We start from the raw sequence: 23,405 nt of genomic DNA, 5'->3' as shown, positions 1-23,405 counted from the left end.
CCAGCATATTGGGGCTGCTCAGTGCCACAAAAGAAGCAAGAAGAGGAGGGTGTGGATGGCAGCAGCTGCAGCTGGACCCGCATCATGGTGAGCACAGGGGGCAGGGGGAGTTCTGATTTTCTATAATAAAAAACCCAAAATCAAATGCCAAAATATATAGGTATTTAGAATGTGTTTTATTATAATGACTGAGGCACTGGTAGACTTCCAAATTGCTTTAAAGTGGTAAATATATCAATAAACATTGTGGTCAACTGATACCTATATATAGTGGTGTTTCATTTTAATTGCAAAAAAAACATGGATGGGGGGGATTAATCAAACCATTTTGGATTTTTAAACAGAGAAAAATCAGGATCCCTGATGATTGCATACTGTTTTTTCCACAAGAACCATCCTCAGTTTGCTGCAAAATGAACCATAGGAATACAGTATTTTATTTATCCCCACTGTTTAGTGTGCAACTCCAAACTTCAGCTGCCCCCTATTAAATCCTGTTTTGAAGACAGAAGTATTAATTACTGCACAGGCTTTTCCTGTGGACCGTATATTTATAATAACGGATTGGTTCACCAACATTCATGATAATATATTCAAAACACCTGTATAAGATGAAGTAGTATAATTACTTCATGTTACAGATGGGGAACTAAAATAAAGAATGCATGAAAAGTATCCATTAGTATAGACCCAATTTGAGACACTTAGGGCCCAGTTTTTCAATGTACTTAGCAGGATAGTTCATATTACATTGCACTTTATATATTCAGAGCAGAGTCGCATTCACTTCAGCTGTGGTTACAAGCACTCAGCACAAAATGCAGAATGCACGATTAATGCACTTCTCTGAAATGCCTTGCCTAGAATCATGTAGAAATTCCCCAGCAAAGGTAGGCATAGATTCAGTCCTCCTGGGCAAGGGCCAACTGCCTTAATTATGAAGCTGTTCTTTCTCTTCCTAAAATCCCTTGCCTCATCTGCTACACACCTTCCAACTTCTGCAAAAACCAAGGCAGGAACCTATAAGCAAGTCTCCATCACTACACACCCTTGATTCATCCCTGGAGCACAGTACATCCTGTGCACTGAATAACCAATCTGGTGGAAAAAGGTAAAATATATTTACCTCCCTATAAGATGTCCTTTCTTGAAGTTGGTACCCAGTGGTAAGCAATCCATTATGACTGGATTATTTCCTATCTGAGCACAGAGGTTCATCTATTTTTTTTAGAAGAGAACTCCCTGTAGTAGGGCACAGAAGTAGTCAAGCTTCTCAGCAGAGCTAATTAACTTGAGCAGAGTGCCTTGTGAATGCATCTATGCTGCCTACTATACCTAGGCTAACTTGTTCTGCGATATGACTTCACTGTGCCATGCAAAGATACCATCCAACTCCCAGACAAACCTAAGATTAAAAGACAAACCTATAACTTGTAAAATGTTAATCATCTCCAGGAACAATATTTTATTTATTCAGTTATTGTATCAAAAAATGGAAATGAAGACTTAGGCAAAATCAGATCCCAGAATGAAGACATCCCCAAATTTCTCCATTTCTCTCCAGGAATGGTCCCTAAGGGAAAGAAGAATTGAGATGTTTCCCTTCCAACTGCAAAATTAGGTGATGTGTTGGTGGGGTCTCATGCAGCACCAAGAGCCCATTTCAAAGAAGGAAAAATTAGGGAAGGGTAAGTGAAGTTTTCTTGCTAATGGCACTTAGTACACCATAATCTATTGCAAGGGAGAAGAAGTTAGCAGAGAAGTCAATCTCCAAACACGAGAGAGAAACTTAGATTTGAACCAAGATGACAATAAAGAGCTCTTGTGTTCAAGATGTTCTGTTTATTTCTTTTCTTCTTCTGAAAACATGAAGGGGTTTAATGAAAGAAAGGTTCAGGGATTACCTGAAGTACTGTATCATTCTCTCAGTCTCCTGACAGCATCTCTACAGAGACACGTCTTTAAGAACCTGGGAAGTGTGATGGCTCTGTAAACAATAATGGGGGGAGAGGGGGGACTGGAGGGTCTACCTGTGAAAGAAATATGCTACAAAGTTGCTAAGCACAAAGTGCGAGTGCAAAGTCCTGCATTTGGGATGGAATAACTGCATGCACAAACACAAGCTCGGGAATCACCAGCTGGCTGCAGTACCACAGAGAAGGACCTGGGGGTTACAGTGGATCAGGGCTACTCAATCCCTTCAACCTCTCGTGCCATTCCCCTGCTGTCAAATTTCCAGACCCATGGGGAAGCGCAGGCCCTGGGTACCCAATCCTAGTGTGCAGGACTGGGGGTTAGAGGGAGGGAGAGAGGAAGGGGGTGGCTTCAGGCCCCAAGGTCCAATCCCAGGATGCTGGGGCAGTGCCAGGTCCCAGCACCCAATCCTGGTCTGGGGCCTGGAAGGGAGAGGTGCCAAGCCCTTGGGGCCCACTCCTGGCATGTGGGAGCAGGAAGTGGGCAGTGCCAGGCTGCCAGGGCCCAATCCTGGGGTTTGGGGTGGGCCCCTGGGGCCCAATCCTGGTTTACAGGGCAGGGAGGGGGTGGTGCTGAGCCCCAGGGCCCAATATTGGCATATGGGGCTTGATCTGACCCATGGATTGGCCCAGCTCCACACATCTGGCCTACTAGGTCAAGAGGTTGGGCCAAAGGAATAGACTGTAAACACTGCATTCGACTGTAAAATGAATGAGCCAACAGCACGCTCTTCTTGCAAAAACAGCAACAGAATCATGGGTTTAATTCATAAGATTGTCACCTGCAAAACAAGGGAAGTGATTTTTCTGCTCTGTTCTACACTGGTGAGGGCCCCCTCTCAAGTATTAGGATCAGTTTTGGCTCTCACACTTCAAGAAGTATATGGATAGATTGGAAAGAGTATAGTACAGAGCAACCAAATGATGAGACACCTGGAAAACAAGATTTAGGAGGAAAAGCTGAGAAAAATTGGATTATTTAGTCTGAAGAAGAGAAGACCAAGGGGGATTTGATAACAGTCTTCAAAAACCTGACGGATGATTATGGAGAGGATTGAGATGAGTTTCTCTGAGGCCGCAGGAGACAGGACTAGAAGTAATGGCCTCAAGATGCGGCAGAGGAAAGTTAGCCTGGAGATTAGGAGGAACTTTCTAACTATAAGGGTAGTTAAGCATTGGAACAGGCTACCTAGAGATTGTGCAATCTTTATCCTTTGAGATTTTCAAAAACACATTGGGCAAACAACTGGCTGGGATGGTTTAGTCAGGGACAGTCCTGATTTCAGCAAGGGGCTGGACTAAATGACCTTGCGAGGTCCCTTCTAGCCCCACTTTCCTATGATATTAATACTAGGGCTTGGAATACAATATGTAGTAATACCGAGACATCCCTTGTTTATGTGGTAATGTCCTGTGGCTCTGCAAACACTAAAAGTCACAAAAGCAGTTTTTGTGTATTTCCCCCCTTAATGCTGATCTTGGTTTGTGCAGGATTACAAGTCCTTTGGTACTGGCAGGCTGAGCGTGTGAGCAACCAGACCAGTGCTTCTCAGCTGGATTCTCACCACACCCTAGGGTGCCACAAGATCCTTTCAAGCGTGCCACAGGGTGCTGTGGAATATTAATGCAAACTATGTGGGCAAACACCTACATGTGCTGTATATGATTAACCCAGAGATTTTAAGTAGGAATCCACTGTGTCCAAAACATTCTGACCTGCTGTGATCTTTCTGAGTTCTTTGCAACAGAAGCATTGCTCTATTTTTGAAAACAGAACAACAGGAAGCGAAAGCTGAGAGCAGGCATTTTCCGAGAGGGCATCTTGAGTCGAAGAGAGGTGCACTGAGTCTAGTAAAGTTGAGAATCACCGAACTAAATGCTCTCAAAAATGTTGCCTGGATGAAAGTTGCTGTCAGGGTTAATAAAACGGTCAAACTGGCATGCATAAAGCTGCTAAAGCTACTTAGATTATGGCAGCTTGAACTGGAACAACGCTACCCTGGTAAGACTCCTCATGCATGCATGATGCTGCACTAAGGGTAGACAACCTGCTTTCAGTTGTAGAGCCCACCCTAACTGCATGTAAAGTAGCCAGTTTAGGGCAGCGCTGAGAAGGCCCCATTGGCTCCATGCATCAGCATTTACTGGCATGTGCGCAGCAGTGCACTAAGCCAGCTACTCTCCTTTTGGTTTGGAAAGTAGCCAATCTGGAGTGGCACCGCAGGGAGGCAACATGTTTTCCTGATTTTTAAAATTCCATTGCAATACTGGGATTTTTTTCAAATGTTTGGTTGTTTTACAGGGCACACTGCAAGGAGAAGCTTCACTGCACTTCTGCCTGCACGTGCCAGCTCCCTTGGTGGTCCATGAACACATACAAGTTGGCAGAATGGGTTAGGCTACTTTACTGTATTGGTAAGAAAAACAAATCAGTAAGTGTGGCAAAAATACAGACTGGGTTAGATTACTCTGGCCTGAAGTGGCCAAACAAACAGACAACCTAATGGTACTGACAGGCTGAAAATATGGGCTACCTCCTTGGGGAGGGAAGGGGGAGAAAGCAGTGGCAAACTGGAAGCATGGATTAGGCCTCACATGGGTGAAAGACAGGACGAGAGGACTAACCCGTTACTCAGCCTGGGCCCAACCACTCTGCAAGTAAAAATCATCTGAAGGATAAGACTTGGAAGTGGCAGGCTGTGTCACAATGTGCAGTACAAACCTATATCTCAGGGAAGAGAGAGAATTGATCAATGCAAGAAACCCTGGGTTAACCTGATGTGATGGAAATTGATAAATATATGGAGCAGGAGCCAGCAGAGGTTATTTATTAAAACTGTGGTTTTGGCTTCAGAGACTGGGCTGCTCTTAGAGGGAGGGAGCCTGGCAGAGCTACATGGGGGAGCAAGTTCAAGGATCCCACCAAAAACACGCCTGGTACTTGCCTCTCCAAAAAGACAAGTCTTTTGCAAAAAGAAGTTTTCCACCTACGGACAAGTGAGGGAGGTCACTGGGGAGAAGGAGGATGATAAAATATTTTAAAAACATAGAAAGAACTCCTGTCAGGAAACAGAGGAGAGACCTCAAGAGACTTTCACTTCTTCAAACAGAAAGCAAAATATTAGGAGTAAGAAGCAGTCAGTTCTCTGAACAACTTCACCTGTTGCCAGTAAATTGTGAAGCTAATCAGAGAAGTTTAATAAATTAAAAGAAAATAAAAAGGGAGGCGAGGGGCCAGCATACTTAGAAATGAGTAGGAATAACTCTTAAGCAGCTGGAGGGTGCACCTTGAGTGCCCTGGTGAGTAAATAGGGGCGGATCATGCAACTCAAGCCTAGGCACAAGGGGCAGAATTCAGGCTGCCCAGACAACCAAATTCTGACACTGCTGAAGTTTGCAACCTAAACTTATTTTAATGCAGGGGTGTCAAACTCACCGGGACCCTGGGCCAGATCCAGGGCCTCCTTGCAGGGCTCCTCACAGGCCAGATCTATCCCAGGGCATGGGGGTAGCTGCCATGGCACCTGTGGCAGTAGTGGTGGGTTCAACAGCAACGAGAGGTCTGGTGGTGGCAGTGAGGGGTCTCACCAATAATCATGGCTAGCAGGAACAAAAGGCCTCAAATTCTGCAGTGGGCTAAACCCCCCAACTTCCTGGTCCACTGGTAACCCACAGGGCTGGACAGAGTGGCTCTGCAAGGCCATGTTTGACACCCCTGCTTTGGAAATTTATACATAATAAATTGCATTAAGGACACTGGAAATAAGTCCAATCACATGAAAATATACTGGGTACCACCAGGATTTGAAGCTTTAGATCCATAGGACAGGCCTTTGCTAATATGAACTGAGAGCAGTAGTATGCTGTCATCCTCTATGTCAGGGGGAACAATCTTTTTAGCAAGTGTGCCGCAAGGTAAGCTCCACAACCTCCCCATGTGCCACTCTGAGCCCCTTCCTCTACCAAAGCTGCCACTGCATTCCCAGCTCTCTCTTTGATCTGCTCCATGCCATGCACGGAGGCTACTTGTGCCCTGTGGTACCTGTCACAGGGTGGCCATCTCTGCTCTAGGTGGCCCAGCCATTAGAGACATCATCTTTGCCAGCTGAAAGCTCAGATCCATGAAACCTTGGTTCTTTTTCAGGCTACTGAGCAAAGACCCTTCTACCCAGTTCCTCCCAAGCCTGACCGCTTCTGCCCCATCCACTCCCCCCTGTCCTTCTGTCTGTCCCAGTCTCCCCATACAGCCAACCCCAGTCTTCCCCTCCAGATTCCTTTCCCCATCCCAATCTTCCCTGAACTGCAGCGGTCGGTCCCAGACTTCCAGTGTGAGCTCCTCACCCCAGTCCCCCAGTTACTCCACTCCCTAGTGACCTTTCCCAGCCAGTCCCAGTCTCCCTTCCTCCGAGCTTATCTTAGACTTAGTCTCAATAGCCTCCTCCTTCCACAGGCTCCTTATTCCACTTGTCTTTCCCAACTAGTCCCAGTTTCTTCCAACCACCCCTCCTTAGGCAAGCTCTATATTCTTACCACTGGCTCCCAGTTCCTCTCTACTTCAATTTCCTCCAGGTTCTGAGTACTTGTTTCTGTCCTATCCCTTTACTTTCAGTCTCCCCGCACCATCCACCAGCATTATTCTCTCCACCCCTCCTGCCATCTCTGCCAACTCATTCTCTGCGAATTCTTGTCCAGCCAGTCCCAGCCTCCACCCTGGGTCCTTATCTTACTTTATCATCTCCAATGCTGCAGGTCTGTATTCACGTTAGGCAGCTTCCTCCTTTACACTGATCAGGGCTCCAGTAGCAGAAGCAGTGACAGCGCAGGAAAGAACAGCTCCATGCTGTCAGCTCCAGCGCACAGAGCTGCAACAGCCAGGAGTATGCTCGGGGCAGAGAGACTCTTTCAGAGACTTCAGCTGCCAAACAAATCTCTAATGGGCATGTGCTAACTTATTCCCACCCCCCCCCACAGGCTTCTAACTTGGCCAATTTGATCAGGTTTAGTAGACAATATAGAGGCAATAGAGATTCTCAAGTAAAGAGCTATAAGTATATGTTAACATGGTAAAGCAAGGCATGTTCTCCCTAATTTTATTCTTAGAAACAGCCAAGCCTTTTTTGTTAGAATTAAAAAAAATGTATATATATATATAGATATACATAGATATATTAAAAAATGGATATATATATATCCATTTTTAAAATTATGTATATCTATATAGATCTATAGATTTTATAGATATATAAAATCCAGAAGAAGTAACCGAAGGCCAGCAATTAAAGATTTGGCAAAATTATAAGGGACTTAAAGCTGTGTCTTACAACGGCATGCAGCCTTAATGCTAGGCAGCATTGCCAGTTCCACATGCACAACATATTTCCACTAACTACGTAATTAAACATAGTTACCCATTCAGGTATTAGTTAAACCAACCAAAACAAAACGACTGTCAATATCCCTTGTAACTGCACTGGGTATATCCAGGCAGATCTTGACAACTATATATATCCAACTACAAAAATAGGGCCCATTTCTGAGCTAAAGCAACAAGAGAAGAGATGGAAAGGTCAACCGCACAGTGAATACATTCAGTAGAGAAGTCTGCTGCTTCTCTGTTATGTGCGCAAGCAATAGTCAGCTATCTCTTCTAATCCTTAACTGTTCTACAGGCTTCATTTTAGTGTGCAGTTGTAATGTCCCTTTAGTCCCCAAACTCTTCTTTCATTTATATTCTTCTAAGTAGCAAAATCCGCATCCAAAATGCTCACCTGTTCCAAGCAACTAGCTTAGAAGAAGAATACATTTATCATGTGACAATGTCATGACTAGGAAAACATGCACATTAGAAGAGAACCAACTGCTTAAATGCTCAAATTAAACAATACAATTGGATAAAGCAAGTTCCCTTTTCTAGAAGTCTCCTAAACCTGCACAGGAAGGCTAAGAATTGATGTTTTCAAAAGTGCTACAACTTTATATGACAGGACTGTTTTATCTCAGGCACAGGTCATTAGTTGCCAGTGTTATTACTGCTACTGCATGTTTGACAAAGGAATGCAGAAACTGCAGGTTTTGAATATACAGGTTTCCCTTGCCAGCCACCTGGGTTAGGATCCTGAAAGGTCCTGTGGTTGGCAAAACCGTCGTTGGCGAGACAAAAGGCTTATGGGAAAAATGGCAGATGGCAGGCTGATGCACAGCCACGGAAAACTGTGGTTACTCAAAACACTATACTGTGGTAGCCAAAATGGTATGAAGAACATTAAGCGTGGATACTCAAAACCGTGGTTGGCAAAACCGTGGTTGGTGAGGGAAACCTTTTGATGCAGGGACTGCTTGTCAGCTATCCAGATGATTACATTCATTCATAGGTGACTTTTTTGTGAACTCTTATTCAAAAGAATCCTTGATATTTATTACACAGTGCAGTATCAATTATTTAGCGTGATCATTAGGCAACATGGTACAGAAATTAAAACAAAGGGCACTGAGTCTGGAGTTGTTTTATCTTAAGCCCTGACACCACCTTGCTGTATGGCAACTTAGTAGGGCAAGTTCCAAGCCCTCACCAAGTTTCAGTTTCCTCACTTCTGGTAACAGGGTTATTTATAGTTATGTATCACGGTGTGCAAAACGGGCTGTATTCAATTCAGATTCGGATTTTGTCTGAGTCGGGGACAGTGATTCGATTAGTCAATTCGCTGTCCCTGATTTGATTCAGCCGAATCCAAATCTGAAGATTCGACGATGATTTGGAGAATTAGCGATTCAGCTGTAGACACAGCTTTAAACGCTTTTTCTACATACCTTGAGGTACCAGGTGCGGCTGGCGAACACTGTGATGCTGGGGCGTATGGAGTGTCCCACAGGAGCGCAGGGGGGACCCTACATGCTCGGCGATGAACCAGGAAGTGGTATGCCGCCAAGGGGAGGGGAGCTCCCCTGCACCCTCCTGAGTCAGCGACCAGCCATGGGAGGACTCTGGGTGCCCTCTCAGACCCAGAAGGCATCAGTCACCGAGCCGGCGGGGCATGGGGAGGCCCCCCTGCATGCTCCCCAGCAGACCCGGAAGTGGACTGGAAGTGCTTCTGGTCCACTTCTGGGTCTACTGCCGACCACGCTGGGGGACCCCCCTGTGCTTCTGTGGGACACTCCATCAGTCCCACCATCGCAGCACTCCCGTGGTACCTTTAGGTATGTAGAAAAAAACATTTAAAAGCTGTGTCTGTTTCTGAATTGCTGAATCTTTCTGAATATCTCCGAATTGATTCAGAGGATTCCGATTCAATTTAGAGAGATTAAAGGGTCTCGATTCAATTCAGATTTGGAGATTCAGCCACCGAATTGGGCCGAATCTCTGCCAAATTGAATCAGTGACCAAAGCTTTGCACAGCCCTACTATTTATGCCTTTCTGCATAACGGACATGACCTAGATACAAAACAAAATTTACTCATTATAAGTTTCACCTATGTTCACATGCATCATATGGGAACACTTTGCTTATGGCACAAAAATAAATCCATGTTTCCCTCTAATCCATTCTTGTAACAGGAAAGTGGTACATAAGCATGGAAGCTTATGGTGTTGATAAATAAAGGTTACACACTGAAAAGGACTTTTGTATTTTATGTTTGGCCAGAGAAACAGGGAGAAATTTATTCCATGAGTTCCAATGTCTTAAAAGATTTCTCTCATCTTTCTAACCAGACAAGTCTGCTCTCTGCCAGTCATACCATAAAATGTTCCAAAACATCAAGAAAAACAGGTAAACTGAAATGCATACTTCAAACTCAACCTAACCAGATCTTTCAACAATACCAACATAACAGTCATCAGCAAAGTCAAGGTGGTGTATTACAAACATTACACCAGCACATTATTTTTCAGGGTAATTTTTACAACATTAATTATGGTCAGTTTTAAGCCATTAGCTATAAATATTTTGTTAGTTACATGAGCCATAACATGCTGCTACACCACGGTAAATTCTAGCAATTTAATTCAAGTCACAAATACAGGTGACAAATGTTGTTTTTTTTTTCTTTTAAGGTATGTAAACTCTTATTTGCAGATTAGAAAAGTATTTTGGACAAGAAGGAAACAAAAGGCTCATAAATCAACTGTTCAGAGGAAAATAATCTAAACTTTAGTTATACTTTATGTTCTGTTAGCATTTTTTGTTTTATGATCCTTTTGAGTTTTTTTGTACTCAGCAAGCAGACCTGATAGTAAACTTCAAACTAGAAAGGGTGCTTTTGAAAATCTCACCTAATAATTTTTTAACATGCTAGAGCTCTACACCTGAGCACCTGTAGCACTGAAATGGCTGGATCTACAATTCTTTGTTCCCATACATTCTGGTCAGCATCAGAATTTTTTTTTTTCAGTATTACAAAGGCAATATACCTTCCTCTCTGCTCCAGGGAAAAGTAACCCAGGTTTGCTTTGGTTAATTAAACTGACAGGTGAAATGGCTTTTACATTCTTCTACATTACTTGATTAAATGGAGAACTCATTTTCTATCCAAGTTAGTTCCAGCTGGTAACTAATAATTGCTTCCTATGGGTTATCAATAACACCTGCATGGTCTACGCATCTGCAAAATTACCAGGATCACCCCAACCAATTAACAGCTAAAAAAATTTATGACAACCTTAAAATTACAGCAAATAAATTATATTTAATTATTGATCTATCACGAAACACACATAACAGCTAAGGCAAAGATATGACAACTCTGTTCTGCCCTCAGATATACTATTCTCATTGAAAATATTCCAGAGGTCCTAAATGCTTTGCTGGAAGTGCTATAAAATACATGCTTCTTGACACAAAAACTTCAACGGGAGCTGTATGCTCACATTTGAGAGTCGAATTTCACTCTTGGAGCATTTAAGTAATATTTCAAATAGTGACCCTAGAGGCCATTGTTCATTCGCCTGAGAGGACATAAAAATTGAAACCATCTATCTGGACAGATTTTTCCCTTTAAACACACCTAATCACTCAGCAGACATGATTTAAGCTAGAGCTGCTTAAATAACATACTGTTCTTCTTTTGCTACTGCTTGTAAAACTTTTATGAGATGACCACCAGTTCACATCACAGAAGTATCAGTGAGCAACACCGAGAAGTCTGAGGTTGTCTAACCCCACTTGATTTCTCTTACGAGTAACTTACACTGTCTGAAGACACAGTGGAGGGAGAAAAACTCACCACAGACTGTCCTCCTGTTGTGACACTTAACAAAATGCAAAAAGTAAATGAAAAATGTACCCAAGTACATCAGTATGCACTAAAAAAACCCCGTGCTATATGTTTAGACTAAATTTACAATTGAATTGGCTACATGTGACCTAACAAAGAAAAAACTGATATTCTGATGTTTTCTTCTAATACACTTACTTATATTTCAACAACTGCTTTTTAAATTTTCATTTGCATACATGGAAATTGTCAATGTTGCTGGAAGTCCGATTACATTCTTATCTACTGAGAGTTCAAATAAGTCTGGCACCATAAAATCTTTGTCTTCTGAGAATTTAATTTAAACCCTTAACTGGTTTAATGGTTTCATGCAGCCCCTACAATAATCAGCATTGATGAAAATGCCTTACAAAGTGCTGTTTTAGATACTGATGCATGGCAGTGAGTGTAAGGCCATCACCACTGGATATTTTGCATTCAGCAGCAGATCTCACAACCTGGGATACCTGGATTGCAGCTGTGTAAGGACAGAATGCTGGGAAGAGCTACCACTCTGCTCTTTATAGTATGGGACAAAGGCTCTTGGTTTTTAATGGGCTTTAGGACCCATTCAAAGCTAAACATATTTGATAGGCCAGCATTATCTTTGCAAGACCACATGAATATAAAGTAAGAATTTGTGACTTAATGTAGGACCAACTCGACTGGAGGTGAGTGCTATCAAAAGAATCATTCTAGTATAAACTACTATGCAATGCAGAAGACAAAACCATTAAGCAGGATGTCTTATCTTGAGTAGAAAACTTTGAAAAAAAAAAGCAGCAGATACTTCCTTTGCAAACACCAACACTACTGTCAGTGTTATCACAGAACGTAGGAGTCCCAGATATAGAGAAGACCCCAACACCTTTCCTGTACAAACACTACCCATAACTTATCAGTTCTACTTTCTTCAGAGAGCCTAAGTAGTTCTCGTGAGCAATAATGGATTATACTCAGCCTTACCTTCACAAATTCTGTCCAATCGCTGCCGTTTGACTTTGTGTTTATCCACAAGTGCCATTCTTTATTGTAGTTTTTAAACTTTCCGATTCAAAAAGCAATGCAGTCCACCAAGAACTTAGGAAAATTCACAGGAGTCTGAGTGCATAACGCCACACTATCAACCCTGAAACAAGAAGATAAGAATCTTTATATTTAGAGATCTTGGTGCAAACTATGAGAGCAGTTCTATGCTACATATTATTGTAAATTTTCTGGAATAAAAGTTACAAATTCAGGGCTTTCTACCTTTGTAGTCTAACAGACCCACATTTTACACTGCAAATCAAGGTTACGTTCATTTACCTTCCTTACTATCAGAAATAGCAGCACCGTACAATACAACTGTTGAAGTTTTAGAGGTAGATTTCCAAGAATTATTTCAAATCGCAGAGTCCTGTTTCTAACGGGTAAAATCCATTAAATTGTACACACATTCAAAGCGTAGAGGAAAGAAAATAAAAGGAGCTTTTGCTCTTCCAATATATTCTATGCACACATGCACTTTGGATATCAGGTCTTATTTAATCCATTTCCAGGGAAATAGCTGACACTGAAATGTGAATTTGGATTTCTAAAACTGCAAGCTCCTTATCTCTGCAGAGACTTTACACGCTGTCTACTACTTTTTACATAAGCAGCAACCATAGTTGTAGCTGGTCCTCACAAACATACTTGAAACAGCTGATATAATCCATGGGGCACTGGATTCAGCATTTCTGACATGCACATCCTTTAAAGCAGTCGTTTTCAAATGGGCCACAGAAGTACTGCAGGGAGGCCTCACTTGTGGATAGCACTTCATGCAGGCTAGCTCTGGCACTGGAAACAGCACAGCTGCATATCACAAGCTTGCAGGTGAGCTAATTAGCTCCTCTGTGAGGCACTTCATCATGCAATCGTTTCCCTTCTGGAGCAGTGAACTTTGGGGGAAGAAGGTGGTTGTGGGTCGATGTATGAAGTTGCAAGTGGTGAGCTGTGAGCACCAAGTGAGACTGGGGTGGCAGAAGGAGGTAGGCAATTGGGCTGTGTGGAGGCTGGAGGTAAACTGTAAGATTTCATAGACATCAGGGCTGGAAGGGACCTCTGAAGATCATTGAGTCCAGCCCCCTGCCCAGGGGCAGGAAGTCAGCTGGGGTCACAGGATCCCAGCAAGATAAACATCCAAATTTCTCCTGAAGGTGTTCAATGTAGGTGCCTGAACAGCTTCCCATCAGAAGTGGACCACTTCCGATGGGAAGCTGTTCCAGACCTTGCAGGTTTGGACAGTAAAAAAGTTCTCCCTTATGTCCAGCCTGAAACGGTCTTGCAGGAGTTTGTGACCGTTCGATCTTGTCATCCCTTGGGGCGCTCTGGTGAACAAACATGATCCTGGTGCTCACCCCTGATAAACTTATAGGTGGCCATCAGATCACCCCTGAGCCTGTGCTTTTCCAGGCTAAAGAGTCCCATGGCTCTCAGCCTGTCATCATAAGGTCTGTTTTCCTGACCTCTGATCATGCGCGTGGCTCTCCTCTGGACTCTCTCAAGCTTCTCCACATCCTTTTTGAATTGTGGAGCCCAAAACTGGACGCAGTACTCCAGCTGCGGCCTCACCAAGGCTGAGTACAAGGGGAGAATGACGTCCCGGGATTTGCTCGAGAAGCATCTATGGATGCACGCCAGCGTTTTGGTCGCTTTACTAGCTGCAGCATTACACTGAAGGCTCATGTTCATCTTCCGGTCAATCCTGACCCCCAAGTCCCTTTCATCCGTAGTGCTAGCCAGCATAGCACTGCTGAGCCTATAAGCATGTGGCAGGTTTTTCTTCCCAAGATCAAAAAGGTCTGGTAATTTATACATGTTCTTTGAAGGGGGAAAGTCCTAGACTTATACTATGCCTTAGAAAGTAATAAAAACAGGTAAACTGAGACTTTTATGCTACTCATCATCATCAATTGTTGGATTTTTTTTTTTTTGAGAGAGAGCGCACAAGTTTTGCTTAACACTTGAATATTCTAACCTGACTGCAGAGTGCCTCAAAAGAGACACGGTATGTGTCACTCTGGCAACAGCAAGATCATCAGCAACCTAGACACGGTAGTTTGCTTTTCAGAGCAAGCACCGTCTCAGTGTCACATGAAATGGGAAATAAGGAAAAAGAGCTCATGTCAACATCTAAATTAAAGCAACTGTATACCACATCCATTAAAATTTTACTAAGTAAAACTACACTCAGTGATTCAATGTTAAACCATCCTGTCTTGGGTTCTAAGGTGAAGACAGATGAACATGAGCTAGATTTTGATAAAATATCCCCGACATGCTTAAAATGGTATTTGGCTGCCTTGATCTCTCAGCACAAATTGTTACAGATCTCTACTGCTTTTGGTTAAAAAGAACTGTGCATAGGGAAGGAATGTAATGTTCCAAGCCAACATTTACATACAATGTCATCAACTGTTGGTAGCATAAAGAGACAGAAAGGGGGGGGGGTGTCTTTATGTACACATACACACACAACGGGGGAAGAAATAACAAGTTTGGTTTAGATTTCTTTACGCTTCGCTTGGACTGTCCTGTTCTATCTAGAGCACAAGTTATTGTCAGGAAGGAAACCTAATCAAGACTCTGCGCCCTTGAACGTCCAGCACAGGAGACTGATATGCAGAGCCACTCAGAAATATAAAACAGACAGGCAACTGGGTTCACTCGCTTTTATCACAGCAGCTCACACCACCACCCAGGTACAGGCACTGGAGGTATCTTTTGGAACAACTGCTTGTGGTGTTTACAACGTATACATATCAAAAGAAGGTTTAATTGCAACATAAGCAGGTATTCAAGAAGTGACTGTAGCATGAGCATACTCCGTTCACCACAGACCAGCAAATGAGTATGTAGCTAGGTCCCAGAGGGGCTTGTACAGCCCACAGTTAAGTCCAGGCTGCCACATACTTTCTGTTTGTTACTTTTGCTGACTAGATTTAAAGCCACTGTAGGAGAGCTGTTAGTGTTACGATCATATTGTACAATCCTTATTTGCTGTGTAGAGACAGGCCATGTGGGTGCATCTACACATGTGCTTTACTGCAGTTGACTAATTAGCTCCACAGTAAGTGTCACAGTATATGCGTGTGCTAAAGTTAGGGTGCAGTAAACTTATTAACTCCGCCAAATCACTTGTGGACGATGACTGGGGCATAAATTGCACCCAGTCAGCTCAGCCAGACGGCTTCTTCCACCCCAACTCAAACTGCTGCTATCCCAGGCATACATCTAGTCCAGTGGTCACCAACCAGTCTATCTCAATTGAGCAGTCGATCATGGAGCCTCTGACAGTCGATCTCAGTCTGTCAGAGACTCCACAATGGAAGTGGCAGGAAGCATGTGGCTGGGCTAAGCCACACCCCCGCCACCCGGGCTGGGCTGGGTGAGTGGGGTCAGAGCCCAGGCGGCTTGTCCAGGAGGCAGGGGGAAGGGTGGGGCAGGGCCGGGGGTGGAAGATCCTGGGGTGCCCTTTACTTACAAAAAGTTATTTTCATCATAAGAAGGTTGGAGACCACTGATCTAGGCATTACATCTGGGAGCAGCTGGACTTGGCATAAACTGCTCAGCAGTTTATGACATCACCTTAAATTCACGTGTAGATGCACACAGTGGCTGCATCAAACACATGATGTGGAAGTTTGGTTCCCTGGGGACAAGCAGCAGTGGTGTCTGTGCCATGCATGTTTTGGACGCATGGCAAATTACCCCACGGGTGGAGTAGGGGAGGCTGGAGCTAGCACTGGGCTGGCCCCAGGAGCTTTACCTACAGTCCTGGGGGCCTCCCGGAGCTGCAACAGCAGTGATTCTGCTGTGTGGAGTCTGGCTGGCAGCTGCAGCGTGGCTCTGGGCAGCCTGGCTCCACTTTTGAGCAGCATGCTGCCTGTGTGTACGCTGCTCTCCTTTTTTTTTTTTTCTGCGGGGTTTTTTGGCCCCTGGATATCCAGGGATTAAAAAAAAAACTGGCAAAAGAAAAGCAAAGCAGCACACATACAGGCAGTGCTCCTTTGCAGCACAGAGAACATCTGAATGTGCCGTATGTGGCACCAGAAACATATTTGTGGCACCACATAGCACACAGCCACGCTTGTCTGGACGCAGCCAGTGAGTCTAAAAAGACTCCTTATTTCACTACTATAAGTGAACAAACTGGGAGCTGAAGGAACCTTCAAACAATGGCCATGAGTGGAAGGCAGGAGAGTCACATACTAACACAGCGATTCTACCTTGGTGTGTTTACAGATCCTTTGAAGGATGCCAGAAGGTGTGAGAAGATAAACCAGGTGTGAGGAGATAAGCAGATAATCCCAGGTTAGCCTTGTCTCTGTCTGCCTGATCTCCCACCCCTACTGCCTATCCCCTCTGCAACGAGGAAGTACTACAATATGTACAATTGTTTTTGAAATTGGGTGCCACTCCATTCATAAAAGTTATGGAGGTTGCCTCAAGTCCACCAAGGGGTGCCTTGAGTCCAAAAGGTTAAGAACTACTGCACTGAAAAAAGTCCTATAATACAAAGCAGGAGACTATTCTAGAAAGAGACTAGAGTGGCAATCTGTTTTGGACTGCAAAGCTTATGAGTACAGATAAGGAAAAGTATAGAGTTAAAACATTTCTAATGCTAGGAATAAAAGTTACACATAAACCAGTTTAAGTCACCAGAAACTGGTTTAAACCTGTAACAAAACAGAAGTTCAGTGCACATAAACTAGTTTCAAAATGGCTGCAACTAGTTTAAGATAAACCTGGTTGAATGTAGTATCAGATTTAACTGATCTGGGTCAGACCTGCTTATGCAAATTCTGTCCCAGGCCCCTTCCTGGTTTAAGTTAAGTCAGAGTCTCCCAGCATCCCAGCATACTTTGCAGCCCTGGGCTGGGCTGTGCTGTCTGCTCTGGCAAAGAACGGTTGGGGTCTGGGGCCAGGGAGCAGGGTTAAACTTCCCTTCTCCCGAGTACAGAGCTGCCCTGCCCTGCTAAATACTTATTGCTGGCTGCGACTGTGAACTACAAATCCCAGAGGCACCTAGAAGTAGGAAGAGGAAGCAATGAGCAACCCTGCAGAGCCCTGATGATGTGATTCTGGACAGCAAATTCCAGAGACCTCAGGGGCAGCAGGAAGAGGAGGCAAGCACACAGTCCATGCTGGCTACATGCTAGAGAGCCATGCTGTAGAGACCCCTGGCTTTTGGCCTGAACCATGGCAGGCATGTAACTGCATTTCTGGAATCAGAAGTGAATGTCTTTCCAGTTATGTTCCAGTTTAATTTCTGCATCTTAGACTACCTGCAAAGACAGAATCGATTCAGCCTCGGGCTTTTTGACTGTCTGTACTTAGCTCAGAAGAGAGAAAATCTTAAATTCTACATCATTCAGTCAATGCATTGTGGATGGAACACAATACAACAGTGGAACGGTATTACTGGCAGTAGAACAACTTGGTGGGGGTAGGGGCCAAGCAGTGCACTAGCCCTGAGCACTGATTCAGAGGGAATACAAGAATGGCAGGCCCTAGGGAGCCTGCACTGCAGCAGCCCCGTTCAGGGAGTTTGCATTGGAGGCAGTGGCAGCCCATGCTGCCACCACAAGTGCAGAAGCCCCTGCATGGGGAGGTAAGCACTCTCTTCCTCCCTTCCCCCAGCCTTCATACATGCCACCCAGGGTGCCACAATTTCAAGTTATGCCCCTGATGATTGTCATCTAATTAGTACTTTGGAAAACCCTTTAAATCTGATGTAGGTAGATTTTCACACTGTGCATGAGAAGCACATTTGAAGCTAATATTTTTACAATACAATACCCCAAACTCTACATTCGCATGTAATATGCTTTCCTGTAAAACAAAGTGATAATGAGATCTATGGGTAAGAACAAAGGACTGGGAATCAGAAAATTAAAGGGGGGGTGGGGAGGAGAGAGAGATGGAAGGGATGCCTACAACTGACCCCGACTCCTCACCTTACCTCTCCTTTCCCCTGTGGCCTCCATTCCATGGAACACACCACTTAGCTCTTGTTGCAAAACATTTTTGAGACTTTCATATAAATTGCAAACTACTTTCCTTATATTTTGCTACCTTGAATATTACTTCCCTCTCTCCAACAACTGAGCTTACAGCTGTCCCTAAAATAGATGTCAGCACAGCAGCTGTCTCTGAGAAAACACTGGTTATTAACAGTTAACGAACATAATAGGCTGGAACAAGGAAGAGGGGGGTAAAGGCTCTAACAAATCTGCTTCATACCAAGATGACAATTTCATGGAGATTATTGTTATTATTATAAATGGTTATCAATTATGTATCACGTTGATAGTTAATTTATAAAAGGAAAAGGGTTGTGTTGGTACAACTGAATTCTGACTGATGGAAGATAGGCGATTTCCTGGTAGTTAATGGCCAATTTCCCAGCAATATGACTGCAGCATAATATCAGAGATTTATAGCAATAATTAATTGATTTTTTTTAAAATGTAAGGATGCTAAAGAGCATCATTCCCACTCATATTAATAATTAATGCAACATTTTAAAAGAACCAAAACTTCCATTCCACACAGAAGCTTCGTAAAGGCCAAGGCTCATTATAGTAAAAAGAAAGAAAGAAACAAACCAAATGTTACTGGAGATAAAACCACAGAGTGAGTAGATCCATTATAAGCATTCTAAAAATATACATATTCCTCTTATTTTCATTACATTGCGTTCCATGGCTTGGGAAATCTGGCAAGCTGGATCAGGATCCTTCCCATCGTGGAGGCATAAGAGGATAATTTGGGAATATCACAAGAATCCAAGACCTTTAAATGGCATCAATGGGATGGCTGCCACCCATTTTTGTATAAAAATTCCAGGTTTCAAAATCTGGTTTCTTTCCAACTACCAGAGAATGCTGAAATTTTAAAGTTCTCCACAAAAGAAAATTACGAAAACATAATTCCACATGGGGTCTAGTAGACCATTTGGTTTCTATTTCAGCTATTTAAAATACAAGAATACAATATAGAACAAAAACATTCCAAACAATGAATCATTTCAAAAAGAAAATCTAAAATGTTTCAATGTGAAAATGCTGAAACATGACTGTGACACTGGTAGAACTTCTCCTCCCTTTCCCTCCCAAATCAACAAATGCAACACAATTTCATAAATCAATAAAATGCTGAAAAAGCTGTTTTCTCATGGAGAATGGTTCCATCACCTTTTTTTCCAAGCAGCTCTATTTACTACATTATCCCTGGAGGGCAGGGAAGGAGGGACAAAACTTTCTGAAAAGGAAAAGAGTAATCACAGAATTACCATCACCTTCACCAACAACATGCAGCATAGTTAATATAATTTTAAAGTAATTAAAAAAAACCTGACTGCTTCTTAACTATTTTAACCATCCCATTTGTATGTAGCAGGTGACTATGATGAGACCAAGCAGTAATAAGAACACAACTTAAAAGACTATTAAAAATGTGACAAGAGCACCCAGAGTAGGATTTGGCAGGCATGGATAAGCTGGAGAAGAGTAGATGTGAAGCATACAGAAAAAAGCAGAACACTTCACAGTCTTTGTATGAAATGGTAATTAAGAAAAGGTTTTTCCATTTGTGGTGTATAGGACACAGTTAGCTGCGCACACAACTTCCATTTACCCGCAATGATTTCTACATCTATTCCAATCTCAAAATAAATCATAAGGCTAAAAGTAACAAAAAATAAAATAATTATAATCAGGCTAAAGTGAACAAAAAAAAATCAGAGAGACATTAAAATAAAAGAAACCTCATTGTACAATGAAATACTAGAGCTAAAGAGAAAGAACTACAAAAAACTATAGTTCTTGGTCTGCTGCAAGATTAGGAAACAAGTGAAGTGATTTACATATAGTAATTGCATGTCCTTGCTAGTCTCCAACCGCGTCTTTCAAAATGTAAATTTCCTTGAAAACGTTTGGACATTATGATAGCCTGCTATTTATTTATTTATTTATTTAAAGGGAATCTACTTAAACAAATGTTTTAAAGCGGGGGGGGTGGAATCCTGATGTAGACCATTTAAGTGGCTTCTTAATACTGTATGTTAAACACCACAGTCCATGAGCCAGAAAATGAGAGAAGAGCAGGATGTCTTAGAGGGTAATTTATTTTCTAAAGAATAGAAAAGGCGATTAAAAAAAAAATTCACGTTGTTTAGCTTCTCATGTTTTGCCTGTGCTACACTGTCAGTAGCAAAGCCAAATGCTGCCTCAGGCACAACCAACTCCATGCAAACCCATGTATGCAATGACCACAGGAGAATCAAAACTGGAGTGCACCTCAGTCCCGCATTTACTGTAAAAAGAGCGCCCATCGTGCAGAAGACTAGGTAAAGTCTAATGAAAGAATTTCATTATTCACTACTGCATGTGTCATTTTCTTCTAAAGATCACTTGTGATAATGATCTAATTTCATATCCTGTCATCCCTACTAGCCTGGGGTTACCTGACAAGGGATTGCACAGAGACAATGTTTGACCTGCCTCAGTTTATAATCATATTCACACATTAACAGTAAAGAAACAGGAATCTGAAGATGTTCTTTTCTTTTGCTCAGTGTGCAAAAATTACAACTGTATACAAGATCATTTTAATAGACAAACAAAGTCCTGATACAGAACCTTAGTATCCAAAAAACCTTGTAGTGTGCCTACCTAAACATTATATTTAATGTCCCCACTGTTAATCTACCACCGATTAGGCAGTAAGAAAGCAGAAAGGACCGGGACTCCTAGTTTTATGAATCCATCAACATTCCTAACCAAGTTTTCTCAAACCAGAAAAAATACAGTGAGACTACAGTCTTCACTACATTTTTAATCCATCTGCAGTGCTTAAGGCTGCAGGCAGGTGCTTTATAAATTACCACAGGAGAAAGAGAGAAGCTAGAAAAAGCTAGAACAAAAGCCCTGTGATCACACCATCCTTGCTCCAATCTAGCATAGTCACTCTTTGGATTCATTTGCTTCTTCCCCATCGTCACACTGGAGAAGAATCTATCATGATTACAAAGGAACTACAGATTTGTGTCCTGTTTCTTTAAAAGGTTCAAATAGACTCACTTTAATGCAGGGGCAGGCAATTATTTCAGGCGGAGGGCCACTTACTGAGTTCTGGCAAGCCATCGAGGACTGCATGACAGGCAGCCAGGGGCAGATAAACATTAATTTTCTTAATTTTGAGGGGGCCCCACGGGGCGCATTGAATGGCCTGCAGGCCACATCTGGCCCCTGGGCTGCATGTTGCCCACCCGCTTTAATAGCTCTTCCCTCACTTAATTCTTACCTGTTCTACAAACCTTCTCACTGTTTAAACAAGGTAAATAAACCCTCAACTCTGCCCAAATTATGGCTGGCAGATCTCACCAGTTCCTTGAACGTTAAGATAATGATTCCTACAAGCATGACTTTGTATTAAGATTTTAATGAAACAATAGCTTTGAGAAGTATGAACAGGTACAGTTCCCCATTCATCTTACTGTGTTGGTCACACCAAAGTCCTGCATTGACTAGTTTACTGCTGACCATTTCAGAGCATGCAATGGGAAAGGCACAGGAGTGAATCCCTTGGAGGGGGTTGGAACTGGGATAACTTTAAGATGAGAAACACAGATGAAAGAAAGAAAAGGAAACACTGAGTAAGAGGGGAGGGAAACAAAACAAAAGGCTAGAATGCATGAGGAATGGGATAGAAACGCTTGGGAATATTATTTCTCTCTTTCCATAAATCAGTGATATAGCCGCAAGTAAAATAACATGTTCAGGGAAAGAGAGGAAGGAACTGTTATTTTTGAAACATAAAATCAACATACAGAACTTCCTGCCTCAAGCAACAATGAGTTCAAGTTTAGTAGGACCGAAGAGAATGGTCAGACTTTTACACCGATAATGTAAAACCATGAAATACCACAATTTTTCTTTAAGTCAAATAAAAACTGCGTAAGGGATCTAAATCCTCTTACCTCAGGACATAAGGCAATATATAATTGACAGTGGTTTGGAAGAAACATCCTCTTTTCCATACGTACACACCATGTGGGCTCTCATCCTGTCAGAGACTGGATAATGGACAGGATGGACCATCGGTCTGATCTGATGTGGCAATTCCTGTATTCCTACACTCCAACAAACTCTGACACATGAGACTAATTTTCTCACTTGGGCAACCCCAATGCAATAAAAGAACAACTCACATGTGTGTGACGTTCATGTGTGTAGCCCCAAGGCTAGATCTAAATGGGCATTTTTATAACCAGATTCTCCACTTAGGGCAGTCAGACAGAGGGATTTCAAAATAATATTAATTAGATGGGATATTCTAAAATACCTGATAGGGTTGGGCACCTAACTACAGTTAGGGATCCTAGGCCCTAGGTAAAATTAAATACATGAACCAACACACAACTTCAGCAGAAATGGGTATGGATGCATCCAAAGAGGACTGAGCAAAGGGAGTGCAGTCACACCCCACTGCTACCAGCGTCCCCACCTGAGCAGGGTGCAGGGGGAGCCCCAGATCCAATCCTGCCCAGCTCTAACCACATCTTGTAGTCATGCAGGGTGCCAGGCTTGGCAGAAGACAGCAGCAGGTGGGTTTCCTCTCTTGCTCCTGCTCCTCCCCCAAGGTCTCCCTGCTACCCAGGATCAGGTGCTGGAAGAAGGAGCGGGCCCTCCGCCACCACTGCTGTCCCTGGCTGATGCAAGCACGGAGTGGAGCTCCAGAGCTGCTCCTTCTCCACTCAAGCTGCAGGCTACAGGGAGCAGCTGCATGGTGAGCCTGGCTGTACTGGGGACAGCAGGGGCAACACACAGGTTCCTTATTTTATAGTGGGACCTGAGCACCACTGCCACTATCCCCAGCTGAGCCTGGCACCCTACAGTTGCCCCCTGCAGCTCCTGCCTGCAGCAGGGCAGGAGTGGATCGAAGCTCCTCCTGTCCCCAGGTCAGCCAGGGGTTGCAGCAGCTCCCGCCTTCTGCGCGCCTGCTTCCTGCTTCTCTCCCCGGTACCTTCTGCTACCCTAGGGCAGCTGTGCCTCACATCCATCCCCCTGTGGTCTGAGGGGCAGTGACGTACCCGCTTTAGAAAGTCCTGGATCTACCCACGGGAGTAGGGCACCTACCTTCCTTTATTT

At 43.3% G+C, this 23,405-nt stretch overlaps 1 protein-coding gene across 3 annotated transcripts in view; it reads right to left on the bottom strand.

The window, feature by feature from the left end:
• CTBP2 (C-terminal binding protein 2) overlaps positions 1–23,405 on the bottom strand; it is a 260,667-nt gene that overhangs the window by 111,283 nt on the left and 125,979 nt on the right. For 2 of the 3 annotated variants that reach the window (XM_090057530.1, XM_090057532.1), the window contains exon 2: positions 12,190–12,352. In XM_090057530.1, coding sequence (XP_089913656.1) covers positions 12,190–12,247 — 58 coding nt within the window. In that variant the 5' untranslated portion in view covers positions 12,248–12,352. Of the gene's footprint in view, positions 1–12,189; positions 12,353–19,448; positions 19,516–23,405 lie in introns of all 3 variants that reach the window. The other variant, XM_090057531.1, reaches the window with a different exon arrangement.

Source organism: Crocodylus siamensis, chromosome 7 (genome assembly GCF_052110815.1).
Source record: "Crocodylus siamensis isolate JL-2025a chromosome 7, ASM5211081v1, whole genome shotgun sequence".
NCBI classification, from domain to species: domain Eukaryota; kingdom Metazoa; phylum Chordata; order Crocodylia; family Crocodylidae; genus Crocodylus; species Crocodylus siamensis.
The sequence above is the reverse complement of the archived record's forward strand: the minus strand, read 5'-3'. Positions and strand labels throughout refer to the sequence as shown.